Genomic DNA, 21,599 nt, shown 5'->3' on the forward strand with positions numbered 1-21,599 from the left:
ATGCTAAGAATGGCTCAAATATTTTTGAACCATTGTTGTATCAAGGGGGATTCGGTTCTGAATCAGGCTCTTTTTATCTTCTTATTGTTTGTTACCAGTATGATCCTGCTTAAATATTTATCATTTAAAATGACAAAAATGCATCTACCATATATTAACAATAGGCCTATTTAACTCTCACCATCTCAGGTATGACCTATTGCATAAAGTTGTAACAAACAACCATTATTTCTGTCACACATGAAAACACAGCATGAACTTAACCACTATATTTTCACGTAACTGCTGCTTTAATATACATTAATATAATTAATGTGTTAGTGACATGTATGCACATCGGTGCAGTAGTTAGCATTGTTGCCTTAAAGCAAGAAAATTCCTGGTTTGAATCCTCACTGGACATGCTTGCATGTTCTCTTGCATATGTAGGTTCCCTTGGGTACACCAGCTCCTCCTTCAAAGACATGCTTGCTAAATTGCCTGTGGGTGTAAATGTGTGCGTGACTGTCTCTATATGTCAGCACTATATGTAACTGACAGGCATCAAGTCCTTGATGTACCCTGGCTCTTGACCATTGAGACGGAGTTCACCCTGGACTGGTCGCTAGTGTCCCTACAACCCCCAAACAGTACAGGTAGTTTAGATGATGAATGCTTGGATGTGATATATGGAGGAAGGCCATGTGAAGCTTTGTAAACATGAAAAATAAGCTTCATTTGTGCTTCAGAGATCACTACAATGTTGATTTACAACAATATAAAGCCAATTAAAAGAATTTCTTCTTAGATATGATCTCCTATATTTAGAATATTTGGATGTTTTCCACTGAACTCCCAAGAGACTAATTCAATAAAACCTGTGTCTGCCAACAAACACACACTTAATAAATAATTGTATAAACTTGGATAAAAAAGACAGATAAAAGATAACAGGATAACATCCTTGCAGATTGGAAGAGCTTCTACTGTAGCATTAAAAACTCATATACTATCATATATTACATGAATTAGGAATAGTGCTTCCAGTACATCAGATAAATCATGTGCTATGTTACACCTGAAGTGCTGTACACCTGTACAGTCCCATGTTTCATTTATCCTTTGTCCGTCTGAACACTCCCAGTACGAGTCCAGGCCGGTCTAGATCCTGTGATGCGCACTGATTGATGCCTGACCCAGTTTGCATGTTTCCTGGTGACCCCAGCGGGCACAGAAGCAGCCATTAGTACCCCTGCTGGTGAGTTACTAATAATAAAAACTAACATTCATTTCCCTAAGCCAAATGCAAATTAATTTTTCATGAATAATTAATAGTGTGAAAATGAATGATGGTTTTGCAGAGGAACCATTTGAATGTTATTAGATGAACATAATATTACAGCTTATGATTACTTTTATGGAAGTAAAGCTTCTTAAGGCCTCAGCTGCAGTAAGAATACACAAACTGAGAGATGATTGTGGTTCAGTTGGAAATAATGTAATCAGTTTTTATTCAGTGTGATGTATACACAGCACAGGAGCAGACAAAACAATGTCAAATCCTTCTTAAGATATTGAGTTTTGAAAATATAAAGTTCTAGATTAGACTTTAGAACTGTCTGTCTTTTCCCATCTGTTCTCCTTTTAAACTCTCACGATTGCTGTTAACATTAAAGCTCCTATGAGGAGTTTTAACTGCTCATGAAATAGACTGAATTTTATAATGAAGCATTTATGTGAGTTACTGAAGTAAAAGCCAGACCCTCAGGAAGAAGAATTACTGGTTTTGTGTGGTTATGTTTAACGCTTAAAATCTCTGCCAGGTAGGTGTCAGATAAGATTAAAAGAATGCCAAGCAAGCTGGGTTTGTTTTTTGATTTCTTATGCAAAAAATAATAAACTAAACAGACTAATACTTATCATAAACACAACTTACATGTGTACACTTGTATGTGTACAACTGCAAGTCAATTTGACATGTATTTATATAATACAGGAAGAGTTAAAAGGTATAATTAGCTTATCCTCATTAGAGAACCACGGTGAGAGCCATTATCCACAAATGGAGAAAACTTGAAATAGTGGTGAGCCCTCTCAGGAGTTGCCATCCTTCCAAAACGACTCCAAGAGCACAACGACTCATCCAGGAGGTCACAAAAGAACCCAGAACCCCATCCTAAGACCTGCAGGCCTCACTGGGCTCAGTTAAGGTCATAGTTCATGACTCAACCATAAGAAAGACACTGGGCAAAAATGGCATCCATGGGAGAGTTCCAAGGCCAAAACCACTGCTGACCAAAAAACCCCCACAAAAGTTCGTCTCACATTTGCCAAAAAAATGTTGATGATCCCCAAGACTTTTATGAAAATATTCTGTGGACTGACGAGACAAAAGCTGGACTTTTTGGAAGGTGTTCAGTTACATCTGGTGTAAAACTGAGTTAGCATTTTATAAAAAAAGAGCTTCATACCGACAGTCAAATATAGTGATAGTGTGATAGACTGTAGATGCTTTGCTGCGTAGGACCTGGATGAGTCGTCGTAATTGATGGAAAAAATGAATTCTACTCTCAACCAGAAAAGCCTGAAGGAGAATGTCTGGCCATCAGTCCATGACCTCAAACTCAAGAGCATTTGGCTCATGCAGCAGGACAACGATCTGACACACACAAACAAGTCCAACTTTATATGGCTTTAAAAAAACTACATGAAGGTTTTGGTGGTCTAGTCAAAGTCAGGACTTAATTCTAACTGAGATGCTGTGGCATGGGGAGGCTGCACAGCGGCACAGGGGTTAGCGCTGCTGCATCACAGCAAGAAGATCCTGGTTTGCTTCCTGGTCAAGGCCTTTCTGGGTGGAGTTTGCATGTTCCCCCTGTGCACATGTGTGTTTTCTCTGGGTACTCTGGCTTCCTCCCACCACCAAAAACATGCTCATTAGATTAATTGTGAACTCTAAAAACTGGCCGTAGGTGTGAGTGTGAGCGTGCCTGGTTGTCTGTCTCTCTACCCCGCCTCTCGCCCTATGAAAGCTGGGCCCAAACAGGATAAGCGGTATAGAAAATGGATGGATGGCTGTGGCATGACTTTAAACAGTGCTTCATGCTTGAAAACCCTCCAATGACCTGTGAGATGTGACAGATTTAAATTATTGTCTTGAAATGTCTCTGGCCAATAAAACCTCAGACATTGATGCATGCCACATAATTTTCCTCTGATCAGATGTTTAACCAGTGATCAGCAGGTTGGTGTATTTACACCTCCAGCAGCCATAGAGAGCATTTTAATGTTGCTACTGACTTGATAAATTCAAGTCCAGCATTCAATCTCATTTCACTGTTTTTTAATGTCTCTGCAGACTTGTTAGGGAAATGCTTGACTCTTAAGCCGCTCCACTTTGTCCATTAAATGACCAACTTTGTCCCTCTTGAGTTCAGTCCAGGTCATTTAGCGTGCAGTGTTTTTTACTCAGTAATCCAATGAAAACAGCTACATGCTGCACAGATGCACTCTGGAGACTGCACAGATGAGATCAATGCAACTATGAGAGTCAATTAAAGAACAAAGTGGAAGCATAATAACCAAAACAATGGACTTAAAGAAATCAAATCCACAGAGAGAGGAACTGTAGAGTCATACTTTAATACTCTGTTCGTGTATAACACCTTCTCTGCTGATTAATAATTAATATAAGCACTGTGATTAAAACAGCTTTAACTAAGTGATCTGAATAAATCTTTCAGCTGTCTTTTCATGTTTTTGAACTCAGGTGACCTTGCTCTGAAGATCTCTTTTCTTGTTCAGCTTTGAAACCTCAGATTGTGCTGCTTTTTGCTGCTTATCCCTGATGCTGCCCCTGGTATGACTCTGCTTATTAGACATTATAATCATCTTTAGCAGTAAACTGCAAAAACTCTGATACTTAGAAGTGGGTCAGGGCAATAGGAACAAAAAAAGGTATCCAAAACACCTCATTTTTTGGAATTTGAAGGAAAAAAATACAAACAAACTCCCATTAAAACTGGAAATAAACATTGACAACATGCCCATATATTATCAAACATTCCTGTACTCTTAATGACTGTGTTTCACCGTGGTATTATTTTAATGATTCTTGATAACAAAAAGTACATAAACATTAATATTCCCAGCCAAACAGCATATTCTACCATTGCCTGTTTTTTTGGGTTTATTGGATGGTTGAAGTATGAAGAAACAAGATGTATTGGCAATTTTACAATTTATCCATTTAACAAACAGGTGCCTCAGTTGCCACACACAGCCACAACAGCCTGGCACCTCCTCCTCATGCTGGTCACCAGCCTGGTCACACACTGCTGTAGGATGGCATCCCATTCTTCAACCATCATTTCGGGCAGCTAATCAGGCACCTGACTGTCAGCACCTGGAGGTACCAGAAGCTCAAAACAAGAGTCAGTCGCAACAGTAAAATAGGCTGTTTTGCATTGGTGGAGAAGATCTGGCACATTTTTCATGGGTGCAACCCACATACTCAGCTCTGCTGCTCATCCCACAAATTCTTGTCCCCTGCAAATGTGGCACCAATTAAAGGGAAATAAACAGGCTTTCCAGTGATATAAGATTTATTACCAAGAAGCATTGTTACAACAAAGAAATAATCTACCAAATACACATCTTTACTTTTTGTACTAAGTTTATTTGTTTATTTAATTTGGATCCCCATTAGCTGTACCCTGGAGCACAGCTAGTCTCCCTGGGGTCCAGGCTAAAAACAAACATATTTACAGGCATATCATATATACATTTAACTTTACAAGAAAGCAACACAGTCTGTGCAAACCATCGCATATAGGAAAGATAATTAAGCTCAAAGTTCACAGAAATCCAGAAACTTAAAATTTTCATTGAAATTATACAATAATTTCTGTCAAAAATAAAACAAATGTCAACCACAAAACATTAATACCAAGGTTAGGTTAAGAAAACTAAAATCATTCTATCTATGGCTAGTGTCCTACAAATTTGATGTGCCAAGGTGTTTTGTAAAACGACTTTTAAAAATAAGTTTTTGTGTTAATTTAGTCAGTAATAGAGGTAAGGAATTCCATGCCTCCATTGCTCTGTACTCCACTGTACGTTTTAGGAAGTTAGTGTTTCCTTTTGGTAGTGAAAACTGTCGATTTGTTGCCTGTCTAGTGTTGTATCTATACGATTCTAAATTCAGTTTTAGTTTCCTATACTGATAAATAGGTGTTTTAAATTGCAAAAGTTTCCATGTTGCCAGTAGTAATGAAGCAGTCATCTTGTCCTCCACCTTTAGCCAGCCCAGACTTTGGTGCATAGTGTTGATATTAGTGTCATATGGACATTGTAGAATCAGGCGTGCTGCCTTGTTTTGTATGAGCTACAGTCTACTTAAATCTTTTTTTGTCGCATTTGACCATATTAATTGACAATAATCCAGCTGTGAGAGCACAAGAGTATTCAGTAAAAGTTTAGTTAATTCAGGGGTAAGAAATTTTCTGCTTCTCCTTACTACAGCCAAGGACCTTCCCATTTTACCGACAAAAGATTCTATATGTTTTGACCAGGATAATTTGTTGTCTAAGGTAACACCCAAGAGTTTAATTTCCTTTACTTGCTCTATAGGTGAATTATTGATGAAGAGTTTAAGCTCTGGCTCTAGCCTCAGAGAATGATTAGACCCGACAACTATGCTTTTTGTCTTGGATGTATTCAGTATAAGCTTGTTTTCTTGAATCCATTTTCCTATGATATTTAATTCCTTGTTCAAGGTGGTGGTCAAATCAGCAGGTGTAGTTGTTGATGCATATACTGTAATATCATCTGTGTACATTATTGATTTAGCATCTGATAGAACAAAAGGTAAATCATTTGTGTAAATAGAATAGAGCAGAGGGCCTAGGCAGCTACCTTGGGGAAGGCCACATTCTAAGGAGACATTGTCTGAAAAACTTCCATTAAGAAAACTCTTTGCGATTTATTTGTCAGATAGCTTTCCATCCAAGTTACTGCTGATGGTCTAAATCCGTAACCCTCTAACTTCCTTAGAAGAAGCTTGTGATTGATCACATCAAACGCAGCTGTAAAATCTAATAAGATTGCTCCACATATCTTTTGTTGTCTAACTCTTTGTATCAGTCGTCTGTCATTTGCATGAGAGCTGTGCATGTAGAGTGTCCTTTTCTATAAGCATGCTGAGAATCTGTGATCAAATTATTTTCTGAAAAGTATTCCTGTATTTGACTGGATACTGCCTTCTCCAGGATCTTACTTAGTGCTGATAGCAAGCTTATGGGCCGACTATTAGGACCGTTAAGTGTTTCTTTTCTGTTTTTTGGCATTGGTATAATTTTTGCTTCCTTCCAGAGCTGTGGAAAGATTTTGTTTTTCAAACTAGCATTCAATATATGACAAATAGGGTGCAAAACGTATTTTTTTGACAACCTGATCAGTTTACCGTCTATCTTGTCCATACCTGGTTGTTTGTCTGTGCAAGTTAACTTTATCAATTTATCAATAGTTTCCACTTTTATTTCACTGAATTCAAAATGGCATAACTTTTCCTTCATGATTTTACTTATATTTAGAGTGGACAGGTTATTTTCTAGTCCATCAGAAAGATTTTCCTGTAATTTTGATACCTTGTTTCTAAAATAATCATTTAGATAGTTTGCACTTTCTTTGGGTTTTGTGAAAAAGGTACCTCCAGTCCTCCACACTCAACAAATGTAGGTAATGCAGAGGTATTTCTCCCCATAAGTTTAACCCATAAGATTGAAAAAATGATGGGAGGCATAACACTAACTACATATTTTCATTAATATTTATACAGCATAGGTCAAATCAATTACATTTAACTACAAAAGTCATTTTCAGTTTTGTTCCAACACAAAAACAAAGTGAATGGGCCCTCCACTTTCACAATGTATTGATGACATCAACACGTGTGCTGGACTCAAAGAATTTGGGCATTTTAACCCCTTTTGACCACTGTTACTGCTCATTTATGCCACTTTTTCCACATTTAGCCCATGTTTTCTACTATCAACTCATTTTTGCCACTTTAAAACCCAATTTTCCTACTTTATCTAACCATTCTTGCAACTTCTTGCCACTGTATACCAATTTCTGCCACTTTTTAACCATTTTTCAACATCCTCCACCCATTTTAAACCCTTTTTTTGTATTTCTGTAACCCATTTCTTGCCCATCCTAAATAAAAATTCTGTGACTGTATGCTACTTTTAACTAGTTTTTTCCCACGTTGAACTCATTTTTGTCAGTTTTTAACCAGTTTTTATCAATTTATCTAGCTATTTAAACCTATTTTTGCCACTTTATTGCCAATTTTGCCTCTTCAAGCCATTTTGGTCAATTTTCGCCATTTTGTTGCCACTCTTTAACCACTTTCAACATTTTCCATCCATTTCTCCCCCTTGTTGCATTTTATTTCTTTTTTTTTTGGTAGCAAATATTTGCTACTTTAATCCCATTTTTGTCTCTTTTGAACCCTTTTCACCACTGTTTCCATTCATTAGGCCACTTTTTTTTTCCTACATCCAATCATTTTTGTCAATGTGTAGCCCTGTTTACTATATCCGGTCATTTTTGCTACTTTTTCTTTTTTTTGCCATATTAAACCCATTTCTATAAATATATATATATATATATATTTAAAATTACAAAATGTGAGTTTTACAGCTTAACTTTAGAATGGATCATGATTTTGCTAACCTCAATTGGCCCCCAGTTTGGCTGGGCCCAAGAAAGTTCTCCCTTATATCCCCTTTATGGGCCACTCACATGACCACATCGGAATGTTTTTAGTGTGTTTCACTTAGAAACTTCATGAATTAACATTTAAAGGTCATGCGACACCTGTGTTATGCTGGGTCCTCATGGGTTACTTTGGTATAAGCATCAACATATACTGTAAATGGTACTGTCTTAAGCTGTATTTCAGGAGAAATATATTTATGAGATATTTTAGATGAGAAGTTTGTCAAAAGCACTAGTTTTTGCAGCGCAGTGTCCCCGTGTCTTTCAGTAGAGGACATCATGTGACCAGCAGAGGGCAGCAAAGCTACTTTTCTCCCCTGAGCCTAAGGGCAGTAAAAACAGGGCAGATATCTGCTCTCTTTATATCTCAAAACTCCTTTTATTACCTCTAAAATTCATGGATGTCAACTGTAATTAAAAAAAACCATCCATACACTTTGTTGTGAAAATATAAATCTGTCATGCTGAAAAGAGAGGCTGATAAAAGTCCTGGATTACTTAAATATTTCAAATGCCTCATCTGCTTACGCGATATTTTCCTCATTTCCTCACTTAAGTTGAGACATTTTTAAGCTGTTGTGTCACACATTGGTGGACTTCCAAACTGAAGTAATATAAATAAAACACGTAATAAAGTATGCAGACTACACAGATACTCATGCTGACTCAAGAAATGTGCTAAACACCTGTGGTAATGAATCAGCAACTTAGAAAAGTATCTTTCTGTGAATGCTGGCCTCATGATTTCAGCTGATTCACTGTTCTATATGTCACCTCTTCTCCAGAAAAGGAACATGAGTCACTGGACTTGTGAATGAGATAGCTGTGATTCAACATGACTTGTACAGAGCAAGAAGAGACGTCTCACATACACACAAAAACATTCATAGAGCTGAGCTTTTGGAAGAATTTGCAGACAAAAACATCTTATCTGTACTCCATCAGCTTTTGCTCTTCCTTAAGTTTAATAAATGAAAAACAGGCTTCAGGAGAAAGAAAAGGGTTGTTACTCCACCCAGTTTTAGCTCCTCACATCTACCCTTCTTCTGTACACTCTTCTGTTTTGATTTAATATCAAGGTCACTGAAGATTGTTGGGGGTTTTCCTCTGAAAACTTCAAGAAATTAATTCATTATAACCTCAAAATGTGCAAACAAACATTGTGTCATCGTATAGGACTTAAAACATAATGAATCCAGAATAAAATGTTCAATCCCATATATTAGTTTCTGTAGGACAAAAAATAGCAGCAATAATTTCTTCCTTACTTTGTTCATTTATTTATCTTCATTGAATTAAAATTTTGATTAATTAACTGTAAATCACTCTGCCATTTTCCTCTGATGTCACGCTAATGTTTGGAGGCTAAAAAGCTACATCATTTTATCACCAATCCATGACTGAGTGACTAAAAATAATAAGATAATAAGAAGATAATGAGAATGTTAAGGGGAATATGGCTTGTTTTAGAGAGGGTTAAAAGAGGACTTCATTAAATTAGCTTAAACTAAAAAGAAAATAGCTTAAACTATATTAGCTTGTGAGTAAATAAGCTACCATCTCTTTAAAGCTAGCGTTACCTTAATGTGATATTAGGCCTTTGTACCAGGTTAAAACTATCAGTGCACTCACACTGAGAAAACTCAGAAATTGAATCTGGAATGATGGATAATTCACACACTCAGTGAACACCACAGTGGTGAAATAGTGGATATGGTACTGTTAGCATGCTAGCGCTAGCTAACGTTAGCATCCGCTGGCTAGCTTAATTGCTATTAGCAACAGCAGCACATTTCAATCAAGAAAAAGGCCTTTAAGGTAAAATAAGTTCGTTTTCCATAAGTAAATAATGTAAATATAAAATGGAAGTTACATGAATGTAATAGTGATGAAAAAAGCTGTCAATTTTAAATTATAGCTGCAAAATTAATGTTTTCTACGGAGCCCCAGACATGACACGATCAAAAAAAAATGAAATTGTGGCCACAACATAGCTATGACGGGCGCACAAAATACTAATTTGTGGCCACGAAGTACTAAATTGTGGCCACAAAATAAGTATAACGCGCACACGAAATACAAATTTGTGGCCATGAAGTAGGTATAATGTGTGCAGGAAATACTAATTAATAATAATAATAATACTATTCCTGGACAGCTGGGCAAGCAAATCGAGCGCACCTTCCTATCCCGTAGTCCAAGTCATAACTATGCTGGTAAAGCAACCTGGCTCTCAATATTCTGTTTAAATGCCTCTCGGTAACAATGGTCCCCTGCAATGCCAGGCTTTTCAGAATGTCTATGTAGCTCATTCCCAGCCTAAAATAAAATTCAATCATACTATCCCTGTTCATCGTGTAGCTTGAACCTCTCTACTGCCTCTACCTGAGACCTTAGAGAAGGTGCGCTCAATTTTGCTTACCCAGCTGTCCAGGCCACAATTTATTTATTTATTTATTTATTTATTTTTGACCATGTCATGTCTGGGGCTCCGTAGTTTTCAGAGATTTAGTGAATTAAAAAACATAAATCAATGTATGCTCCTTTGACCTGTACTTTGCCCCACTACTGCTCTGAGACTGAAACAGCTGATCAGGAGATAATGACGCACACATAGCCTAACTGTTGCATGGAAAATTAGCACCATACACAGAGGCTTTCTGGGGGAAAAATAAAAAGCTTCCAGATTTTTCTGTAAATGTACATTAAAACCAACATTGACTTTTGGCCTTTTTGACCTATAATCTGCTAACTTACAGGGAGCAGCTGTATCTGTTCGTGAGGCTGCCTAATCTGGCGTTCTTGCTGGTAATCTCAGCGCACTCTCCTTAAAGGTCACATATTATGCAAAACTAACTTTTTCAGGCCCCTGGCCTGTCCACAATCCCCCCTAAAATCACAAAAATCCCCTTCCAACAGTTAAGTAACTTACATGATCTAGTATTTTAAAATCAGATTTCTCAATTTTGTATTTGTATGAACAAACGTACTCAAATAGCAGCGACAGAGCAAAATAAACTTTGATCATTTTCCTTACAGCTGTATGACTGGACACAGAGTGCACAAGAAGAACTTTTTTGTCTTTGTGTAACAGATTTTAATTTCATTATCATCATTCAGAAACATCCAAGTTGTGAAAATAGCTTATTTATCAGAAAAGCAAACAGATCATTCAAAAATAAGCTAGCCCGTATATTTATTCATCAGTGAGAACATTTTGTTTTGCTCGTTACCATCAACAGAACAACAACGCTCTGGTTGTAATTCTTGTTAATTCTACTCAGCAATCTCTCAAACATCTTGGACGATTTAAAAAACAATGCTGTCTGCACATGTTTTTTAAATTAATCTCACTCTGGCCCATTTGTGTCAATGATTTCACTCCTACTTTAACAGTGACTGCACTCTTTGAATATGTGCCATTAAAGTAACGTCTTCAGGCCAATTCAGAGACTGAAATAAACAATCTACGGCGTCTCTGTATCAGACGGACTTCTGTACAGCTCTGTGCCATGTTACATGTGCAGTCCAACAAGAAAAGCGCCAGAAGCAGAGGAACAAGCGATTGTTGGGATCCAGAGCAAAAAGGAATTATATCATCGCTGCGAGACACGCAGATGGAGGCTTGAACATGAGATAAACTGTGAGGATTTAAATATTGGACCTTTTTTTCTTTCGCATCATGGCAGAAAGAAAAGGAGCCTGAAGCCTCTCAGCAGCGCAGCGATGGTTGACTGGAAGTCTCAGCTGGAAAGAGACAAGCCTTTAAAAAAAAATCTATATCCGCTGGAGACGCTGCTGTATGACAGCTGGAAAAACAGCAGTGAACACTTGAGCTCATTCAGCACACTGAGACAATGTCCAACACATGACAGATGGAACAAGCTGTTCAATAAATACACGTAGTGGCACATGGGTGTGAAAACAACTTTCAAAATGATGACAGTCACCAGTATTAAATAGTCAAAGCATTAATATACAGTTAAAACAGCCTCTTATTCTGTCTAAAAACGCTTAACATGTACAAGCTTTGTGGCAAAAAAACCCCAAAAACAAATAAATTAAGTTAAAAACAAACATCCAGTCACTTGAAATACAAACAAAGACTCTCACAGAGAGTTTCAAACTAAAACATGAATCTTTTCTGTGTACACAATGTTTAATTTATTAACTCATGCTGACTGACCACAAATAAAACCATTCAAGCCTGTCAGCATTTGTCACAACAAATCTTTAAAGAATATTCTTTAATATTCATTATCTGTATTTCCTGATTTAGATCAGTGAGAGCGCCTTCCTTCAAGCACCTTTTTTCCTTTTTCTCAGCAATTTAGGCTGAGAAAATGGGAATATGTGTAAAAGGAACAGCAGGTTAGATTGGAACCCAGGCCGCTCGCTTTTCCTTAAACTGTCAAACACTAACCAACATTTTTCCACATGGAAAGTGTGCTAACAAGTCGTTTCTTTAACCACTTCCTTTGACACCTACCCCGCAGTAGTTGATTCAAGCTTTAGAAGCAGTTAGTCATGATGTTGACAGTCAGGCTTACTTTTGTTGCTCATAAAGAGGCATAAATATTCATTTTAGTCAGTTTCATAACCAGCTAAAAACTCCTTTCAGTACCTTTGAACAACTCAGGGATTAAAGGGTTGTGTCCACGTCATCTTTTGTGTTGGCAGGGCCTGTTCTCTCTGCAAAACTAATGCAGTTCAGTGTTTTCAGTATCTTGGGTGTCAGCTGTTTTTTGTTGCAGTGCTCACAGCGCTTTAGGTTTGAAAAAACTTTTGGAACACCACCTCTGTTTTAAATGTCATGACCCATTTTAGAATTAGTCACACAAATGGTGGCTCACTTTAGCTTCGTTTCCTACAGCTCAAGCAAACAAAACTACTCTAGCTATGTCATAAATGGTACTCAATAGCCAATGTACCTACGTTAGCTTTAGCAAAGGTTAATGAAGCTAAATGAGCCATCGTTCACATAACTACTTCATAAACAGGCCTAGCTTTACCAAATAGCATAATCTAATGTAACCTCGTTTGCTTCAGCTTTAGCTACATTAGTTAGAAAAGCTATTTAGCCGTGGTAGCTTACATAGCTAACATAGCTTGGTTAGCTTTAGAGTAGCTTTGTTTGCTACGTTGCCTACGTAGCTTGCATAGCTTTGTTAGCTTTAGCGTTAGCTGCTTTAGAGTGTTGTCGTGGACAAACTTATTCAAATGTTTTGTCATCAGATTTTTCAGGTTGGATTTTTAACTTTTGGAAGCCTAGCCCTAACCGTAAGTTTAATCAGATTTTATTTTGAAAGTTTTCACGTGTTTTTCTGCTCTGACAGAGGTGGCATCTCACTGTAGTGGTTTGCAAGGGCTGAGATCTACGGTCTTCAGCCAGACTGTCTTGGACTAACCTTTGTTTCTTTGTTTGTTTGTTTTTTAAGATTATTTTCAGGACTTTTTTTTTTGCCTTTATTAGATGGGAATGCTGACGAGAGACAGGAAATATTGGGAAAGGGCGTGAAGGGAGACGTTCACCAAATAATGCTTCATGCTTTTTTAGAATCAAACTATTTTAAGCTTCTGTGTGCAACTTTCATTTCAGCTTTATCTTGCCATATGTTTAATCTCTTCGTTGGTTTTGTCCGATGTGAATCATTCTGTAACCAAAAACTAAATTCATTATTTTAAAAGTCTAACTTTTTTTTTTTTACCTACTGGGAGTCTCTGCTGTAAGAGATGTAAACAATCAGTCTGGTAACCGGCCTGTATGACATCAGCAGAAACTGGCTGAAAATAACGATAGAAATAAACAGTTTTGTTCCTGATGGTTTCACTGCTTTTAAAGGACATTTAGACACATCAGTCAAACTTTTGATTTATGTCGTAACTATCTAAAATCTCCTCACAAGCATTAAAAGCAAGTGCAACCGACAGGTTTCTGAGTAAATGAGAGCTGAGATTTGTACTGGTAGATGAGACTGTATGTGATGTTTCATCCAATCACTGTTGATCTACTTGGCAATAAACAGCTGTTCAGCACTGACAGCATGCCAGGCTGTTACTTGAAGCCCTATAACCTTATATTTCATCACAGGCAACATTAAAACTCTTATTTTAAATGCTAAGAAAGCAATCAAATTCCATTGTATCTCTTGTGAAATTCTTGTTTGCTTACTGTTTGTCCTTGGGGTTTAATTTTCATAGCACATAACACATAAATAATTTTAAAAAATGTCCTGCAGCTGCTTTCTTAATCTTGTGGGAAATTCATTTTAACACTTCTTAGGAGGTTTTCAAAATAAAACAAGAATTAAGCTATAACATTGCCCGTCATATAGGTTTGTATTTATATTCCTGGGGCATGATGACCTCTGCTTCCTGCTGCATATTCAGAAACCCTCTGACTTTAAAATGCAGTCTCAGTTTATTATCTATAACCATCTGAAGAGTCTCACAGGACAGATTTATCTTAAGGCGTCCGGCCCTGCTCTGTTTTTCATTCACTGCGTTGTCTCTGCCGTATTGTGCATGGAGATGCCGGCCTCCTGTTTCCTCTGCCTCCTGTGCCTCAAGAGCAGCACAGCCAATAGGAGGAGCAGCAGGAATCCTAGAGCTCCTCCTATGAGTCCTGCTTTTAGAGGTAGACTGGTGTCCTCGGGTTGGTACATCATGCAGGACTCCTTGCTGGGTCCTGCGTCATTCATGGCGACCACACACACCTTTGCGACGTTTTCCAAGTCGCCCAACCCACCGCTTCTCTGGTCCTTCCCAAACTCCTGCTTGTGTTCTCCCCCGACCGTCACGATATACGCTGTGACATATGAATAAGGTGCACACCACCTGATGACCACCTCGGAGCCGTTCCAGGAGACTGACTTTAGGTCAGGGGCCAGCGGGGCCACGTTAAACAGAGTGACCCCTTGACATAAACATCCAGTAGTGGCCGATAGATAATCGCAGGGGAGCTGACCGTCCAGGCAAGGGTTATAGTCACATTTCTGAAGCGTTTTAGGTGATGCAGGGACAGCTTTAGGAGGTGCCGTAGTGGAGATTTCATCATTATCATAGTAATCTGGTGGGGGAAGGTCCTTAAATTGATTCTCGTCTGTCATTGTTGGCAGAGGAGCAGAACCTCTGATGAGAAGCAGACAGATCACGAAGAGAGGAAGGTTCCTGCAGGAAGCCATGGAGCTCTGTGGAGATCATAGACAGGAAAAATGAAAAATCTGTCTTTTCTGCATATGACTAAAAGTATCAGCCCCTTGGGTTTCCTGCCATGTGTACATTCAGAGGAACTTCAGTCTGCATAAAGAGGGCTGAATAAGGACACAGTTATTTCTCCCCTGATGGTGCTCCGTTTAGAGATCATATGACTGCACAGAGGACGGCCGACCGAATAAAAATGTGGTTTAAAAGTCAGACAAGTTCCAGTCTGTGAATAAAAACATCTGTCTTACTGTAAAGCAGAAACTTTTTCCCTTAAAGCTCCTGTGAGGAATTTTTGGTTTTTGGCAACTCTGGTGTCCCCTATGGACAAAAGAAGCACCTCTTTTCTCTTTGCTGTCCTGTAAGTAATCAATGTTTACAGGTTCTAAAAGGAAATGCAGAATCTGTTCACAAAGTTTTGGATTTTCATGGAACATAATCTAGATTCTGTTTATAGTTTCAGCTGTATTGACAAATTCTGTATCAGCAGGCCTTGGTCAAACCAGCAGCCTGATCCAGGACTTCCACTGGGTCTGTCTCCAAATCCACTAAAAGTGTTTTCAGTGTGCTGCACAGATCAGCAACGGGTCAAGGGCCCGCGAGACTGAGAGGAGGGGGTCACGTTGTAATTGCATAATCACTCCCGGCCGTGCGAGAAAGATGCTACTGAAGTTGGAGAAAGGTCTTGCTTGGATTTGTCTCTTTTTTGTCCTTTCGTGTGGATTTTTGTGCTTCCACCATGGGTAAGCAACCTGTTTATAAATCGATGCGCTTCCTCTTGTCCCTCTGACCTGTTGACTCGGGGCTTGGCTACCCCCCACTGTGACATTTTCTCGATTCGAAATTTGTTCTTGCATTTGTTTGGCGATTGTTTTTTTCTGAAATTCAACTAGATATTTTAATTTGGTTTGGTGAAACTTCCTGCCTCGCTGGATTTTCTCAGAGCAGGGCTCCATCACCTCTCATGCATCTGATACATATGTCTTACTCGTGGATCACACAGGATCTAGACATTTGATAGCTGGCCAATTGGCCAAAACAGACAGGAAAATGATAGAGAGTCATATACTGCTTTAGTTTTAGGTGATGTGTATGTACACATCAGAATATGTTTGCAATGAATGTCTTGATAACTTGGACGAAGGCCACAAGCTGAAATGTCTTTACAAATTGTTCTCTAAATTTCAACTACTGACGAGGCTTCCTGTTTCCAAATTGGTGAATGTATTACAGGGAAGATAAACACAGGATGAGGACTCCTCCAGTTTGTCAGCTTTTGCATTTCCTTGGAAAAAAATCCCCTCTTCATAAAATTCTTTTCTTCTGAATTTTCTCTCTTCAGTTTGGCTATAGAGTGAATAAAGTGACTTGAAGGAAGATTTATTAACTGATGAGGAAAGGCAGGGCTGTTGTAGCAGCAAGATGCAGCCAACTCACGGCATTCACACACCTGGTATGAAACAGTGTTAATTTTGGCAGCTATTTTTAATTTTAGTTTTAGTCTTCAAATGAAATGCATTTGAGTTTTAGTCACATTTCAGTCATTTCTACCCTTTTTAGTTTTAGTCAAGTTTTAGTTTACAAAACTTAAAACATTTTAGTTTAGTTTTATTCCATAAAAAGTTCTCACATTTTAGTCTTTACTTTTAGTCCAAACATTTATTTTGTTGCCTAAATCTGGTACCGAATCATTTTAGTGTGTTCTCTGCACCCTGCCAAACCTGGGGTCCCTGCTTTCTACAGCTGAGAGGCAGAATAGATGCATTGTTTTTGACAGATTTATCCACAGTGGAGAAATATCATGGATTGTGAATGTCTGACGAAGACCACATTACACTTTAGTCTAGTTTTAGTCATCTTGACAAAAACTAAACATAGTTTTTGTCAGTTTTAGTTATCACAGATATATTTTTGTTAGTTTTAGTCTAGTTTTTGTCATGGAAAAAAAGGCTGTTGACGAATAGTTTTAGTCATAGTCTTGGTTGACGAAATTAACACTGGTATGAAAGCGTGACTATGCGTGCCGGAGCAGACATTCATGGCATTTGCCTGCAGCAAAATATGCAGCCAATCTGAACCAGTCTTAAGGACTGGCTCTTTTTGTGACCAGACGGGAGTCAGCTCAGGAGCCAGCTCCTGTTTGAGAGGGGTCTTGCTGCCTGTAAATCTCTGATGGCCACTCTCACAGACGGTTCATCTGAGACATCATCTGTTTCACAACATGCTAAAACTCTAAAAATAGCTGGAATCCCCATCACTCTGAGTGAAGATGGACGAACGTAGATAAAGCCACGCTTTTGTTCACTGGTAGAGTACAGCAGTTTAGGCAAGTTGAGAGGAATATCTTTAATACATTCCAGTATGCATTATGTCTATGTGTTTTAGGAAATTAAAACTTATGTTAACAAAAATAGTACTACAAAGGAAAAAATACAGAGATTAAATGGATTCTAAGGTGTTTAAATGCTATTGACACATAGATTTCACACATAGATACACAGTTTACCATAAAATAACCTTAAATCAGATTAAATTAAAACATTACATTTAAAAGTTTATACAAAATATAGCATAGAAATATGTATAGCATGACATTAGTTAAGCACTAATTGATAAAATATTCCAAATAAAATGGGAACAATGGAGTTGTTAATATTGCAGATGACCTGCATTAGAGATTCTATTCTTCTCCAGCTTCATATGACATGGATCCCTGAGATAACTGGTAGACTCCTGATGCTGTGAAATACTTTGTCTTGACGTGTAAAAGTAAAGTAGAAGTGGAAAGTAGCTGATTACATGTACTCAAATTACTGATTAGCTTTTTTGTGAATTTATACTTCTTTGAGTACATTATGAAATCAGTCATTTTACTTTTCTTAGGTGTATTTGAGGTAAAGTACTGTACTTCATTACATTTTAAAAAGCACCAATTACTGAGTAAAAAATATAAACACAAATCTAAGGGCTCTGTCAATGGCCTGAAACTGGCCAAAAGTTTGGCTCTGATTACACATGACACTCAGCTGCACACACTGAGAGAATTAGTCCACATTACATCCAAAAAAAGTTGTTGCATTTCACCTCATTATGGCGTCATGTCTTTACATATTTTGGAGATTTTTATTTTCTTTTTATTTTACATAAAAAAAGAGGTGTATTACTACAACCTACTTGGGTATCATAAGTAGCTACTCAGTACTTGGTTCTTTGAGTAAACTTTCATGAGTTGATTTATAGATCAGTACTTTAACTTCTTCTTTAGTAAATTTTAAGTAACTACTTTAACATGAGTAAAACAGTATTTTACTGAAGTAACACTGCTGCTGACATTTCTTTAAACCACTGGTTGATACTTGGTCTGTCACTCAACCCATGTTAACACAATTGGAGGTTTTTTTGCTCATAAAAGGCACAAGCCCATGGAAATTTGTTTGTTTCATGTTGTGGTCCTTTGGGTAAATACCAAAAAATAACTTAAGCCAGGCCTGCTTTTATTTGAAGTGAAAAACTCCTGCATTATACAAACAACTTGCCCCCGAAACTACAGAATTTTTCGACATTTCCAAAATCAGTGAAAAAACATCCCTGTAAGTACTGTTTTCTGATGAATACGACAATCAAACCTATTACTTGGCAGAGGTTGATTCGACTTCACAGACATTAAATGTAGCTGTACAGAAATAGTCTTGTCACTGATGGTCTTATTTGCTTTTTCAGGTCACATAGACACATTAGTATTACTTTCACTCTGCTTCATAACCAGCTAAAAACCTCTCACAGGAGCTTTAGAGAAACACCCTGTCTTTCCTCTTGAGTACACATGCAGATAATGAGGACACTTAATTAACTCAAATGTATTATTCTGTGGCATGTTTGTCCATGATTACCACTGTTGTACTCACAGCTGCTGGGAATAATTCTCACTTGTTAAGATTTGGAGCTACTTCAGACTAATTCAGCATTCCAGGCACTCGGCTATTGCTCAACAGGTCCAAATGCCTCTCACACACCCTGGACACACAAACACATGCATGCACACGGCTCTGTCAGCAGGATCCACTTACACGGAAAACGCCTCAGTGATACCCACAAGAATCCACATAAACAGACCTGAAATGTGCTCTGTGGTGGACTGAAGTCCAACCAAAGCCCATTCAAAAATCCACTAAAATCCGCCTGAGCTGAACTGAAGACAACTCTTGAATACTACTGAGAGCTCTTTGTTTACACTACAGCCAATCTCTCTCAAATGTGTTCAATATTTAAAAACAAACTCACCAGTTGTTTGCCAAAGTGTCTTAATGAAAATGTGCACACTTCTTTCTCCTCGTCTCTGCTAAAATTGTCTGCCCCCTCTTTATACGCTTCCCGTCTCCCCAACAATCACCTCCTTCTTTCCTCCCTCCCACAACCCCCCCCTCGCTCCCTTATTCCTGACCCGTTTGCACCAGCTCCACCTCCCTCCTCCTCCCTTAATGTTTCACCAGTGTCTGAGTGAGTATGCATGCTATTAGAGGCATTACCAAAGGCTGCTATTAGTTACGTAACTGCTACCTAAACTTCTGAAGAAGTGAAGCTCATTTCCCGCTACACATCTGAACAGTGGCAGGTTATTCAGAGCATGTCTCACTTGTTAATGAGCATGTTTCCCTTTTTAGGCCTGACTGGCGCTAAATAGGTTTGCGATGCCTCTTTTGATTCAGTTGAATGTGTCATCTCTCACATATACAATGCCTATTTCATCATGTCAGGCCTCTAACCTCTCACTTAGAAAATGCATGACTGAACTCTAAACATGAAACAAAACTGAAAGGACCTAAACTGTTGCGCAGATGTTCAGCAGAAGGCCTTAAACGGACCTGAGTAAACTTGTACGGTGAGTGGAGTTTGACAAATAAAAGTGCCAGGTTGGCACTTGTCTGAAAAAACAAAATTTTACGATATCAGATGTTACAAAGCAAGTGGTGGGTTGGGTTTTGAAATACTACCACCATCACATGAAGACAGATCTGAACATGATGCTTATGAAGGTACAGAGCATGGAGACCGATCAGGCTGAAAATCAATAAATCACACAAAAACAGCTTAAAAAATGAAAAGAGAAGAAAAGACAATTATTGTTGGTTTCTTTAAGTGAATTGAGTGGGCTGGTACCTATGGAAGCCCAGTTCTGCCAAATAAAAAGGTGAAAGTCAGGCAATTCTTGAAAAACATAAAAAAAAAATCCTAAGTCCTAAGCTTCAAAATCTTGAAAAATGAGACAGTAAATCTGTTCCAGGATGGTGTGAGAGTCTGTTGAATGAGATCAATGAGCCAGGAAAGAGGTGAAAAACTTTTTAACGGTCTAAATTTAAAGCTTTTTTGAAGTATAAACTATCTGACACACAGAGGATATCTTGCTCTTTAGGCCCAGATATATTTCTGCATGATCTCAATATAAAAGATTAGTGGACTCTCATTGATATTACTTAATGATCTTCAGTCATATTTGTAACAAAAAATGAGAAAGAGCTCTACCTGTTGTTTGGCTGTGCTGTGACTTCCTTTTCCAGTATTGGCCTGTCTTTGTTTTCATTTTCTTGATCCAGCTTAATTGCAGCTGGTGGAGATCCGACCATAATTAAACATGATGGAGGGACTGGGGGAGATGTTTTGATTTCATTGTTTTTTTTCCTGCGCTGTCTCCCTTTTCCAGTATTGGCCTGTCTTTTCCTCCATCTTCTAGTTTTAGCATGTTTTCAGCGGGTCCATGATCACATGTGATGGAGGGACTGGAGGAGATGTTTGAGTCTCTTCCTTTTTCAGTTTTGGCCTGTCATCGTCCTCATCTTGGTGATTCGGTGTGTCTTCAGCTGGTGCAGCTCTGACCATGAATAAACGTGACGGATGGACTGGAGGAGATGTCTTAGTGTCTTCTGTCATTTTTTTCTTGTAAGTTCTTTTCTGCACATTTTCTTTATGCTGCTGCATTACATTCGTCGATTACTGATGGCTAAGGGATTGTGGGAGCTTTACTGCAGCACACTTCAACAGGACAGGTAGATGTTATCTTATTCCTGTTGAGTTTGAACATTCACAGTCAGTACATACTTTGGCTTTTCTAAGAGTGTCCGGACCAGAAGGTAATTCTGTAGTTATGTTACTCTGACCACATGATCATTTATGACCCCACTGTCTGATCTCTGTCTCTGTTTAGTTGGATGGACCTCACTCAGGAAACCTCAGCTAAAGTTAGTTTGTCACTGGGCTCTGTCCAAACCAGGCTTTTTGAATTAATGGGTCTTTTCAATACAAATTGCCTCTTTTCAGTGTACTTACTTCTGAGAAAAACACAGTTTTAGTGTTTGAATTTGACAGCATGAGGGTGAAAAGCAGATTAAAAGTGCCCTCAACTTCCCATTTCGCAATGCTAAGCATCCCAGAATGAATCAGGATGGCCATTTTTGACAACTTATATTCTTGATATTAGCAGTGTAAGACAAATAGAATGGACACTTACTGGGAGCACTGGTGGGTCAGGGTGATGAAGGAGTGTCAAAGGACTTCAGTGGGAGTGATCCTCTCGCTTCCACTTAATGTCAGCATGGCCTTCAGCAGCTTGATGCACTGCTCCTTCTCTTTTGCATTGT

The 21,599-nt window shown here is 38.3% G+C and overlaps 1 protein-coding gene across 1 annotated transcript; it reads right to left on the reverse strand.

Moving 5' to 3' along the window:
* Positions 1-10,806: 10,806 nt before the first annotated feature.
* LOC121518396 (leucine-rich repeat neuronal protein 4) lies at positions 10,807-19,325 on the reverse strand. The gene is made up of 2 exons (XM_041800682.1): positions 19,249-19,325; positions 10,807-14,954 (listed from the first exon to the last, which is right to left on the reverse strand). The coding sequence occupies exon 2, from the start codon at positions 14,946-14,948 to the stop codon at positions 14,262-14,264; it is 687 nt and encodes a 228-aa protein (XP_041656616.1). The 5' UTR covers positions 14,949-14,954; positions 19,249-19,325; the 3' UTR covers positions 10,807-14,261.
* Between the last annotated feature and the right edge of the window lie 2,274 nt (positions 19,326-21,599).

This window comes from Cheilinus undulatus, linkage group 12 (assembly GCF_018320785.1).
Source record: "Cheilinus undulatus linkage group 12, ASM1832078v1, whole genome shotgun sequence".
In the NCBI taxonomy this organism is placed as follows: Eukaryota; Metazoa; Chordata; class Actinopteri; order Labriformes; family Labridae; genus Cheilinus; species Cheilinus undulatus.